Source organism: Electrona antarctica (genome assembly GCF_951216825.1).
Source record: "Electrona antarctica genome assembly, chromosome: 5".
Classification (NCBI taxonomy): domain Eukaryota; kingdom Metazoa; phylum Chordata; class Actinopteri; order Myctophiformes; family Myctophidae; genus Electrona; species Electrona antarctica.
This window is the reverse complement of record NC_136810.1, coordinates 47,032,688-47,045,425: the sequence shown is the minus strand read 5'-3', so window position 1 is coordinate 47,045,425 and position 12,738 is coordinate 47,032,688. Positions and strand designations below refer to the sequence as shown.

At 42.9% G+C, this 12,738-nt stretch overlaps 1 protein-coding gene across 1 annotated transcript; it reads right to left on the bottom strand.

Annotated features, from left to right (window-relative positions):
* Window positions 1-1,047: 1,047 nt before the first annotated feature.
* On the bottom strand, window positions 1,048-4,203 carry LOC306923364 (uncharacterized protein). Its single transcript, XM_079501424.1, has 3 exons — window positions 3,417-4,203; window positions 3,123-3,240; window positions 1,048-2,123 (listed from the first exon to the last, which is right to left on the bottom strand). Exons 1-2 carry the CDS (start codon window positions 3,979-3,981, stop codon window positions 3,125-3,127), a joined length of 681 nt encoding a protein of 226 aa, XP_079357550.1. The 5' UTR covers window positions 3,982-4,203; the 3' UTR covers window positions 1,048-2,123; window positions 3,123-3,124.
* Between the last annotated feature and the right edge of the window lie 8,535 nt (window positions 4,204-12,738).

The window sequence follows — 12,738 nt, the reverse complement described above, 5'->3', positions numbered from 1 at the left end:
TAGTTTTCCCTTTCTTTCTTTCTCCTTCGCTGGTGGCAGGTGGCCCTACTACACGCCCGGTGCTGTGTCGTGTAGCGTGTATCGGGGTGGTGTGTCCATGCCGGGGTAAATAAACAGTGTGTGTGTGAGTGCTTCTTTTGCAGAGCCTTGTGGAGTGGATGGGTGGGGTGAATGTGGGGTGGGGTGTTACTTGGGGACAATGCGGGGTTCCAAAGGCAGCTGCTGCCGTTCTTTAGAGGCCCTTTAAATCCCGGCCTATAGCCGTGCACAGCTGCAACATGTCTCAATACAGCTACTAGCCCCGCAATGTGTAAGCTCAGAAAGTAAATAACAGATCAAATCAAACCCACCAGCGCCCTGAATGAATAGAACTGTAATAACCTTGTATATCTCAGTTCACTACACAAGGTCACTACATAGTAATGAAAGGTTCATGGCCACATTATTTTTCAGTAGCACCGCTAAGCTGAAACATGAAACCAGCACTGTAAAGCAGTGTTTATTGTTAATGTCCTATAGCGAATGAACATTAACCACAAGACAGGCCTTGTAGCCCACTTATACTAGCCTTGCATGGGCAATATGAGGATGATGGGGGGTATAGAGTGTTTCATGCAACAATAACGATTTTCTGAGGTTGACGCAATGACGCTGTGTGCTTTGTAACTCAGCCACACAGGTCCTTAAAGCAGAGCTGCATTGCCAAGAGAGCTGTATAGCAGCAGCCAACTTTCTCAATGGTCTAATTGTCTTAATCCCTTCTGTTCAGCTAGTCTGGTATACAGGTCAGCAGGACTGGCACTTTTAAGTCATGTTCCACCGTTTACATTTTAGAGAGACGTAAGACAATGGTGAGTTGTAGTACTCTGTAGCGACTAGTCTATAGCCTATATGTTGCAATTTTGAATTTATATGGGAATATATGTGTATGGTTACAATAGACGCTACCATAGACTTGACTATGTCAACGAATATCTGGTGTACTAAAACAGATTAGAAAAGTGTCTGGTACAGAAATGGTGAGAAAAAGTAGAACAGCGTTTAGAATTGAAATGAAAAATACTTTATTTGCATCATTCTTTAGACATAAATGAGAACAAAGAAATACGGCTCAGAGACACAAAGAAACCTAGTGTAGGCTACTGTCGAAGGCTACATGATTGCAAAAAACAACAATGAAAATAGTAAATAAAATAAAATAAACATACTGGTATGCCCAGAGGCAAATTTGCCTGACATTTCAATCACAAATAAAGAAACATAAATAAATTATAAGTTAGAATAGTCTTACAAAATATATACATTTGCAAACAAAAAACGAATGTACTTATATATATAAAAAACAGAAATAAAATAGTTGTTGTTTCTATAAAGCTGTACACTTTTGGCCAGTGTAGACGTTATTTTAAGTCATTTAGGATTGCACAATGTTAAAAACAACAACATTTTAACACTGCCAAGTGGCTGTATTGCAAAGCAACCATGAATGCTACATATATTCTGGATACAATGTCATCCCACCCAATCATCCAGTCCCCCCTCCCTCTCCTCCTCTCCCAACCGGTTCAAAAAAAAGTCGCCTTCACAGTCCTGTATTTCAGTGGTTCCCAAACTTTTCAGGTCAAGACTCAAAAGAGAGAGCAGACGTCTGCTCGGGACCCAAGCTAGTGAAAATAGTAGATCTGCAAGCGCACTAAGCGTCGCTGCGCACAGCGTTGTGAGCTTGTAGGTCATCTATTTTCACTTAGGCCTACTTCTTAATTAAATTGTTTTTATTTGTGGAACTTTTTAGATTTGTTTGTTTTTAAAGATTTATAAAAAAAAATACATTTTTTAAATGTGTTTTTTTTTAAATGGGAAAGAAAATAGGATTTTTCTTGAGCCGTGGCCCATAAAAAATTGTCCATGACCCACAAATGGGTCCCGACCCACTGTTAGGGAAACAGTGCTGTATTTGCAGGCTGCTCTCCGGGCGACACACCGGTGGGTGGAGGAGCCAGTCAGTCAGTCAAGTCCCCCAGCCCTCCTCTCCGCTTTCAGCGGAGACGGCCCGTGGAGCAGAGGAAAGAAATATCCTCCGCAAACGATGACCTCCGTGGTTTTATAGTGCAAACAAAATCCACCTGCGGAACAGAGAGAACACAGAGGTCAGTTCTTATGTCCACTTTGCAGTTCTTGACAAGTGGAAAAAAAGTGACACACCCTTTTCCCAGAAATACATGATGAGTCAGCCTCTCAGTCTCAGCCCCGACATGTCGTCGTAATCATTAAACCTCTTCTTTTTTATAGTCCTACCATTAATTAACGTATTATAATTTATCTCAAACACTGTTGGTTCCTGTACCATCGACAACACGCAAGTAAACTGGTGAAAAAACACGCAAGAGACTGTGAGCGGCCGTGTCTCACAGAGCCGCCAAATCTCCTCTCCTCACTCTGAGTCAGTTACTGACTGTTAAGTTTGCTGCAGCTGAAATCTGACACCGCGTACCGCAACACGCAGGCGCCTCTTCTCGCGCGCTTTTCCCCGGCACCCTATGACGCAATGCCCCCTCCCCCACTAATAGTGCTCCTGGTTACTACAACCACCACTGCCTTCTATGTACAACTACGTGCTGCCGACTACCATCGAGTTACGACACTACAACTGCTATTACTACCAATATAGTACCGTACTATATACACACAGACCTATAGCTGTAATACATAGATTTAAAAAAAAAAAAACCCAAAACGATAATCATGAACAATCTAATCATCTAATCTGCCCAAAACACGAGAAATGACACGAAATTAATTAAGTATTAAATTGAAAAGCTTCAGTAAAACTAGATGACAATATAACGTCCAATACAGCAAAACATGATTGTGTCAGCTATTAAGCTCAATCACTGTCCTATAAAACACTATAGGTAGGCTAAACCTTTCGTTTTATAATGCTCTTAGGCCTACTTTATTTTTACCTTTACTTTACTCACATACTGTAATATGGTGAAATGATGTAGGGCCTTGCCCAAAACTATCCTTTATGTTTACAACACATGCACCCGCGTTAAAAAAGCAACAACAGAAAAATAACTTGCATTGCTTCAAACGAAACGTGTATTAAAAGCCACACATACCTTCAGCGGATTCTCTTCCGTGGGGTCATCTCTTCTTGGACCGGAGACAGGGAGTGATGGTGGCAGGAGGACTCACTCGATTTAGTCTCGACCATTCTCTTTCTTTTAGCGAAGAAATCTGGAGAGAAACAGAGAATTATGAAAAAGGGGTTAGAAATCACTCTTTAGAGAAAATGACACACATGTACGGGAAGCCTTATTACCCATTATTTATCAATCAAATTCGTAGCCTAAAACACATCATATCCCAGATGGGGACATTATTATACTACACGCTTCTGTCATTTTATTTACCTGTGATCCGTGTGGTATTTGCGTCAGAAGCGCTATCGGCCGCCGGCCTCTTATTGCGTCGCAGAGCGCCGTGTCTGCGGCTCCGGGTTCCGGCCGCGGCGTTGACTCTGTCGGTACGGTTCTCCTGGTTGACCTCCGCGGAGGACGGAGGAGCGGCGTCGCCCGAAGAGGTACCTTCCAGACGCTCTTCACAGCGGGCCGGTAAATCCACTTGGAGCCGCCGGGGCTCAGGGCGCACCTTGACGGGCGTAGGGGGGCAAGAAGCGGCCACTCGGCTCCGGGCGTTCTGCGTTGCGTCCCGATAGAACGCGGGGCTCTCTTCCGCGGGGGTCTCCTCCCACTCGTACTCGCCACTTTCTGCCGGCGCGTCGGACTCGAAATTAAAGTTCCACCTTCGCCGGTCCCTGTCCGAGATCTCCCGGAGCTTGGCGTCCATATCCCGGCTCAGCTCGTCGTGGTCCACGGGTCCGAACAGACTGCGGCAGACGCTGGTCCGTGCGTGCAGCGGAAAGGTTCTCCTCGCAACGAGCTTCTCCATTGCGAGCAACTGGACACCGTTTGACATGGTGCGAAGAGACTCCCAGAGGAAAAGAAAAACACGAAATGTAGTTCAAAAGATCCCCGGTAATCGCGATAGTATCTGGATCACAGTTATTATTATTTTTCTTTATCTGTACGTAATAGTCGCGCTGTCTTTCAGAAACTCGTAACGTACTTTCCCTGCTCAGTGCTCACACGGTATCTCAGTTTAAATGTAACTAGAATCAGCTATCACGACGCATTTATAATCTTCAGCCGACTCACGAACTCGTAGTAGCCACATCAGCTCGGACGGCCATTGGTTTGTTTACTCGCAACAACCCCCACTCCCGGTCTCCCATTGGCTGCCGCGGGCCGGATTGGGCGTCAAGCCAAACGAGAGTGCAGTGTTTGGATTTGTGAGTGTCAGGGCTCAGCTGAGGTTTGCACTGTTTGGGAAGTGTTAAAAAAATAATGTTGTCGCAGCTTTTAGTGTGCTTACTTGGTAGTTTTCACCTTCGTGTAACTCTATGGTGAGAGACAGTGCACTGTTTACACCAAATGATCTCGAGTCGATACATGCCGGTAGAACTAACTGTCCTACAACAGAGCAATACAATACATTTTAATACATTTCTGCTATTAACAAGTGAATGCAAAACATCGAATTATGTGTACTGTTTACACTAATTTATTCCCATGTATATTTAATATTTAATCGTAGCCTACATACTTTGTTGTTGTTGGTTGTTTTGTTCCACTTTTGCTTGCATACCTCTCTTAGTTATTTTGATTTGGATTGGAATTCAACCTGTGAAGGATTTTATTCTGTGAAGGGTGCTCTCTACAAATAACATGTACTTACTTAGGCCTACTTACAGTACGTTCACATCAAGGTAATTACATTGCATTACAGTGAAAATAAAACCACCGTTTGTTTGTCTTTTTCGGACCTGACCCTCACCAAGTTGCAAGGAGTCTGATGCGCGCAAAGCTGCCCAACACTAAAGCAAGTTCAATGGGATTAATTACATTGCATGCTTTAGGGCTATAGTAATGGGTCACTTTTCTTCCTAAACAGTTTGAATCGCTTATGCTTATATTTTATCATTTTTGCATAGAATCACAATTAAAATAGTTTAAAATAGGCATATCTTCTCAAAACCAAATGAGTATCTGAAGTAATTACTTAAATTGCAGAGTAAAAGCTATTAATCCCTGAGAGGTCAAATAATGTAATAGCCTTTACATATCATAAGGCAGACTGCATTTGCATCAGGACTACATTCGAATGATAGGCAGCTGAGCAGCTCTAGGACAGATGTAAATGTTTAAAATAATATTATAACCCACGCAATAGCCTAGTGTTAACTTAACACTAGGCTATGTTAAGACATGTTAAGACATGTTAATGTCATCTTAACACTGTTAAGAGTAAGACAATAACATGTCTTAACATGTTACGGGGAAATGAAGATGGAGACTGTCTGTGCCCGTGGAGATGGGCTGTAGAAGCACCACCTAGTGGTGAAAGAGTCACATAAATAATCGTACAGATATTTGACACCGGGGAGGCTGCAGGCAGATACGAGGCAAGTTTCACGACCCTCCATGCTGCACTCTGAGCGGCCCGGTACAACGGTTAGTCGGTTACTAGGCCTACAACCAGTATCACTGTCCACTGCGGCTGTAGGCTGCTGTGCAGGTGCTGTCTGTCTCTAGCTGGCCTGGCAGGCTACGATACGTTTGGTGGTTGATGTCTTTTTCAGAAGTTCTTCTCCACGGGTTAAATGCCTTGCTCAAGGGCTAACTTGAGGGAGATCCACGACCACGTACCATGTGATTAAGTAAAAATTATAAAATCCACTCCGTGGAACATCTCTGTCACTCTGTGTGACCTGAACCTGAATCATCTGATCAGATCCTCTCTTGACTGAATGGAGACACGCTTTTACCAGGCAGTCACTACTGTGGTGCGTTAGTGACCTCTAGTGGACAACACATGTAAAGCTATAACTGATTCATACTGTAAACTATTGTAAAAGTAATACAGGCAATTAGGCAGCAAAATGTTACAATACTTAAAAATGTATGAAAAATCCTGATCAGAGGTTGACAAAGTATAACATTTCAATGACATTTCAATGACATTGTGGAAGAAGATGAAAACCTTAATTTTAAAATCCCCCAAATCACACTTACTGCCGAAACTATACAATCTCCCAATACGGCATGTTGTGAACTTGCATATATCTCCAATTTTTGCCAAATGTTCACCTATTTTCACTGAATTTTCACGTGTAAATGACATAACATTTCTCGTCTGCTCTCTCTCTAACCACTGTCTTCTGACAGAATAATGATGGAGCGTGCACAAAAATACATCATTTCACATAGTTATTTATATAAACCTGTGATGCGAGAAATAAACCTGACTCCCACCCAGAATATGCTAGGGTTCATAATGTGGTAAATACTTTCAGATTGCTTACATCAGTAGAGAAAGTTATCCTAATGGTTTGACCTGTTGGTCTTGCTAGCCTGCTAGGACAGGTGGACATGGTCAGTGCTTAGATGTTACTCCTCATACATGTCTGTCCACACACACACACACACACACACACACACACACACACACACACACACACACACACACACACACACACACACACACACACACACACACACACTTTGACTGCAGTGATGTGATGTCTTTCCGTCATGCTTTGTCATGCTTATTCTCCCTCGTGGAATCAATAAAGGGCCCTTATCTTGTCTCCCCTCAGCTTTCCTACTGTCTGTCTGTTTAGTATTTTCTTCTCAGCTTTCCTACTGTCTGTCTCCATACACAACACTGTCTGCCACATTAAGCTTTCCTACTGTCTGCCTCTCTACGCTGTAATGCTGTAGTAGTGACGCCGTAGTGCAGGGGTGTCCAAAAGCTCACAAAGGCTGTGCAGGTAGATCACATGCCCCTAAAGAATATTTAATTTAAATATAAAAAAAAGATTGACATCAAAAGGGCCTGTTAGCTCAAACCCTCAGTGCAATATTTTTATTTTCAAGAGTGTTGCTGTGCACAAAAACGTTGGTAGCATTACAAATTAAATACAAAAAACTCGACCTATTCCATTTATGTGCCTCTATTTCCCATTCCAAGTGCATTTGTCTTATATGTAACGGCAGCTCCGCTATTCCAAAGCCCTCTCAGGTAGTCTACATATTAAACTATGTTCAGCAATTTTATAATATTATTTTCAGTGGGTAGTCCAAAATGTGTGGGCACCCCTGCCGTAGTGACTATACCGCCTCCCTCAAATTTCTCCACGCCTAGTCTCGTGAAGACTAGGCGTGTTGCTGGAAGTCTCGTGAAGACTAGGCGTGGTGTAGACTGACCGCACCCTTTACATAAAGCATAACAAAAATCCTGTTCTGAGCTGTTTTCTTGCTTGGCCAGTTGAACGAGTAATTAAGACAGTTGTGATTTCTTAAATACAGTATACCAGTTTAACCTTCAAGGATGTCTTACTACAGGCCAGGGAAACAAAAGTTACAGTACAGTAACATAGCCTGTTTAACCTGTTTAATCTGTGTGTGTGTGTGTGTGTGTGTGTGTGTGTGTGTGTGTGTGTGTGTGTGTGTGTGTGTGTGTGTGTGTGTGTGTGTGTGTGTGTGTGTGTGTGTTCAACTAGATAATCTCCACAAATTATCAAACTTTTAACAATAAACCACACGTTATGTAAATTTCAAAAAATATCATAAACTAAATTGTTTAACAGGTGTAATTTAAAACTTGAATTTCAAGATTACAGGGGTAAAAGAATGGGTGAAATTATTCTAGGAATACATTTGATTTATAAAATATGGTTATAAGAATAGCAAAATACGGAGGAAAAAGTCACAGGACAACTAGGCCTATATCAAATATACATTCATCCTAAAAATATATAAAAGTTGAGGCATGTATGTCACAGTCTCTTGCAAGTATTGTAAGTGTATATGGTATTTTCAAAAGTTTAATTAATATTATTTATAGACGGGTGACAGCCGGAATGTAGACGGAAGACGGCACCCGGGTGCAGTATGGGTTAGCGCCCCAGCCTGTGTCCTCCGTGAGGAGGAAGCCCAACAAACCTTGTTGAGGCCTTTAGGAGGGGCATTATAATCCACCACTCCAAGTGCCTGGTGCTGGGAGTCTGGTGCAACGCACAGGTCCTGGGCCTGGTGAGAGCAGGAGTGGACCTGGTGAGACGTAGGAAGGGCCCGGACAGGAGTCAACCTGATCGAGGGTAGCTACTGGGACGTAAGTCAGGATTTGATCAACCCCGGCTGGGTCACCTGAGTGAGGGGTATGATGTTGGAAGACCCGAAACCCTGTTGACCTCAGGATACATCACTGAGGATACGTCCCAGGTGCATCCATGCGATGTATTTTTTAGTTATAGATCAGATATAGTTTATTAAAAGCTAATTCTGTCAAGAGACCAAGGCTATTTGGGGGTCATTGGCATGGAAAAGTTTAGTTTAGCATGCAGGCCTATGCCTACCAGCAGTGGCGTGAACATACTAATTGTGGCTGGTGGTGTGGTGAGTGTTATTGATGTTCTGCCTATTAGCTAAGCATCACTTCTATTATATCCTGGAGGGAGGGAAGCTCACCTCTCCACCTCTAACTGCAACACCCTCTGTAGCGCCTTGCAGTTCTGGGCAGTGCAGTTCTCATAGCAGCTCATCAGGTTGCCCTTCTGCACTTCGACACACTTTATTTTCCCTCCTCTGTTGTTTTAACAGTTTGTTCTTCTTTTAACGTTTTGTTTTCTGCAAAACCTGAGGTCAGTGGTGATAATCCAAGGTGTGGCCCACCCCCCACCACCTCATTACCTGCCCTTTGATGTCAGAGAGAAGGACACAAGGACACCGCAGGATGTCCTTGTGTGGGGGGCGGGGTGGCTCTCTATTCACAGCACCTTACTTTGTCCTGCAAAGATGAAAGTCAAACTATTTCATAATGATCATCATTAGACACTGATTACTTAAGTCTTTTGCTAAAGAACATTTGTCTTAAGCTAGAACAATTAATAGTTAATTAATAGTTACACAGAACAATAATGTTAGACTTTGAACTAAAACTGAAATTAAGGTAGTGTAAGTGATATTTTTTGGTAAAAACAAAACTTTTTTTTGTTAAAAGGTTAAATCACTATATTCTGAATTAATGATAGTAATCGTTGCTAGAGTGTTTGTTCAGTAACAGAGGTCTCCCTGTCTCTCCAGCTCTTTAATAATAACAGGTAGGTGACCAAAGTTCAGCCAATCAGGAGAGAGTAGCTATTCATGAGCTTACTTTTTAGTGTTCCAGTTCAAAATTTGTCTGCTCATTTATTTGTGTCATCACTTACAATTCCACTTGTTTAATCTGCGTTCTCTACCCTGATTGTATGAAATTGGTATCCCAGTTTCAGTTTCGGTTTCTAAAAATGCATTTTCTGTTTAATAAAAAGCTGGAGAGACATGGAGACATGTTACTGCAACAAACACTATATAGCAATGAGTAGGCCTGCTATCACAACATAGAACTTTTTGACACTTATTTTAACCAAAGAAAATCACTTAATACACTACCTTTAAACGCTTAAGTAAAAATGTGTGTTGTGTACACTTATTTTAACTTCCCTACACTTGTTGCCTGTGTGTTTTAGGGTTCATTTTAAGATTTAGTTGATTACTTTTAAGGCACTTTATGACCTGGCCCTTGCATCTTGGAGGACAGACGGGGCGTTACCATGTCTATGCTCGGACGTAGAATAGATATACGCCCTGGCCCTTACATCTTTGAGCTTTGTGCAGCCTGAGGTCTTCGGGCGGGAACCTGCTGGTTGTTCCTGAGTCCAGGCTGACGACAAAGGCTGCCCATTTCTTTGCTGCCGGGGCTCTTTGTGTCTGGAACGACCTGCCCGAGCACCTCAGGCTAATCATTGTCTTATTACTTGCGCAAGCAGAGCACGCAAGTACTGTGGTCGGCTGGATCAAAAGTGGTATGCATGGTTATAATTGGCTGTTGATGGTGACGTAATTGTCTCCACCAGGCCGAAGGCATGGGGAGAGAGTATGTTTTGCACTCCGTCCGTGTGTGTGTCCGTCCTTCCTTCCGGCACCGTTAACCCAGCCGATGCCAAACTTTGCACACACACTCCCTGGATGCCAACGATGAACCTCTGCCCCACATTTTCCAGAACGGCCTGTTATAGCGCCACCATGAGGCAGCTTTTCACATTTTTTACCTAAAACTGCACCGATCTGCGTGAAACGTTGCATGCACACTCCCTAGAGGCCAAGGACAAACCTTTGACCTGCATTTTCTGCATCTGCCTTTTATAGCGCCACCAGGAGGCCGACTTTTGTAAAACACATTTTTGGATATTACTCCTCCAGATTCTGTCCAAAAATCTCACAAATCGTTACACAGTATCTCTATGGTCATGTGCTCAAGTCGGATATGTCTGATATTTCATATTCCATCCTAATTGGCTATAATTGGCCTTCACAGTTTGCAAGATTGCCCCGTTTTGAACAATAGCCTCAAATCATGAACGCAGCATGCAATTTACGTGAAATCTTTCACACATTTTCTTACTAGGCTGAGGAATATATCCCACCCTTTTCACATTGGCCTGTTATAGCGCCACCAACAGGTTGATTTTTGCAAAACACATTTTTGGAACAAAATGCCTCAAATCATCCAATTGCCATCAAAGGCGTATGAATAAATGGCAATCAGTACACATGATCTCTGTAGTCATGTGATCAAGACGAGTCTGTTGGATTTCTCAGATTGTACACTGATTGACTAAGATTGCCTTCCAAAGTTTTCAGGAGTGGCCCGTTTGTACAAAATGCTGCACATGTCCTGCTCATCCAGAATTCTATCCTCAGAGATGCTATGAGTGATCTGGCTCTGCATTTCCTCAACAAAATGAAGAAAATTGTTGCAAAAACAAATAAAAACATCCTCCTAAACATTTTGCCAAACATCACACACACTCCTATCCTCCTGGTGGAGACCTGTGCCCGGAAGGGCACTTTTTCTAGTTAAGATGTGTTTCAATGTTGGGTGGGTAAAAGGTAATGTATGTGTGTGTGTGTGTGTGTGTGTGTGTGTGTGTGTGTGTGTGTGTGTATGTACTGTAAGTATGTACTGTATGTATGTCAGTAAGAATGGTGGTCCCTTATTGGCTGTTGACAGTGACGTAACTAAGGTACACTTCAAGGTAGGTATATATATTTTATAGAGGGGATGATCGTAAGTTCGTAGAGGTCGGCAGTACAAGTTGGCACCTCGACAGAGTGCATTTCTAGTTTTAATTAGCTTTAGCCTTTTTTCATAAATTACTTTAATTGTGTTTGGGCATTCCTTTTCCTTTATAATTACCGGTAGTTTGCAGACACATTCATTTGGCTCTGCAGGCTGAAATAATGCCCCGGGTCTCCAATAAACCCATTCAGTGTTCAGACTGCACCTACCTTGGGGGATAACACACCAAAAGCACCCCAGGTACTATCTATTCTAAAGTAAACTCATTGTTTTAACCTCTGTTTGGCCTGTCGTCCCAGATGGAATGGCATGATAACAGAGTTATAGTTTCTTCATTAAAGGAGAGGAGGCAGCCAGTCCATCATTCTCCATTGAGAATTGAGAGGGTATAGAAAGCTGAAAGAGAAGCAGTGTATGAGAGAGAGGCGGTAAGAATGCAGGGAAGAAGGCAGTGTGGGAGGCTGGGAGCATATTCGTTGTATAACAGAGGCAGGAGAGGCAGTGTGATGAGCTGTCAATGTGTCAATCTGTGAAAGATGGGTGAAATAGAATCAGCTTTTTATTGCCAGGTATGTCTACAAATACAAGGAATTTTACAGCTATTTACTCAAAATAATCAAAAATATATACATATACAATTCAATATACAATGTACATGAAGGGCTGGTATAGCAGGCAGTGTTGTAGGATGATAAAGAATAATTAAGATTAATTATTGCACATTGTTGAAAGTGTGCACAAAGAGTAATAGCACATACATTCCAAAATGCGCTTGGATGAATAAATACATTTATTATTTCACTTGGAATTGAGTACACATCTGATGAATGTTCGTAAGTATGTAAGTACAGTACTTGAGTAAATGGTGGGAGAGGCTTGTAGGGATTCTTCATTGGTGCGCCCCGCCCACCCACACTGTGCCAATGAGATACCTCCACAGAGTTATAATTGCAGTTCAAACTACAATTAAGACGCGTGAACGCGGGAAGCAAACGCACCTGTTGTGGCAGTCTGACACACACACACACACATACACACACAATACATACAGACCTTTTTTTGTTACGTTTTCTACTGTGTGTGTGTGTGTGTGTGTGTGTGTGTGTGTGTGTGTGTGTGTGTGCGTGCGTGCGTGCATGTGCGTGCGTGCGTGCGTGCGTGCGTGCGTGCGTGCGTGCGTGCGTGCGTGCGTGCGTGCGTGCGTGCGTGCGTGCGTGCGTGCGTGCGTGCGTGTGTTTTGTGTGTGACACAGCTGCACCCTCTGGTGGCGGGCGGGTGGTGTTACAGCGTGACACACTCACTCACAGACAGACATGTTATGCTGGGTTACATAGTAAATGCTCACTGGCGTTCGCAATCACTGCCATTGCACAACAATATCCAGTGAAATGCCACCACTCCACGTCCATTCTCCATAATGTCGTCGTATGATGCCGCTGCAGGCTGAGAGTAGCAGATCTACAAGCTCACAACGTGACATATGTAGTGAAA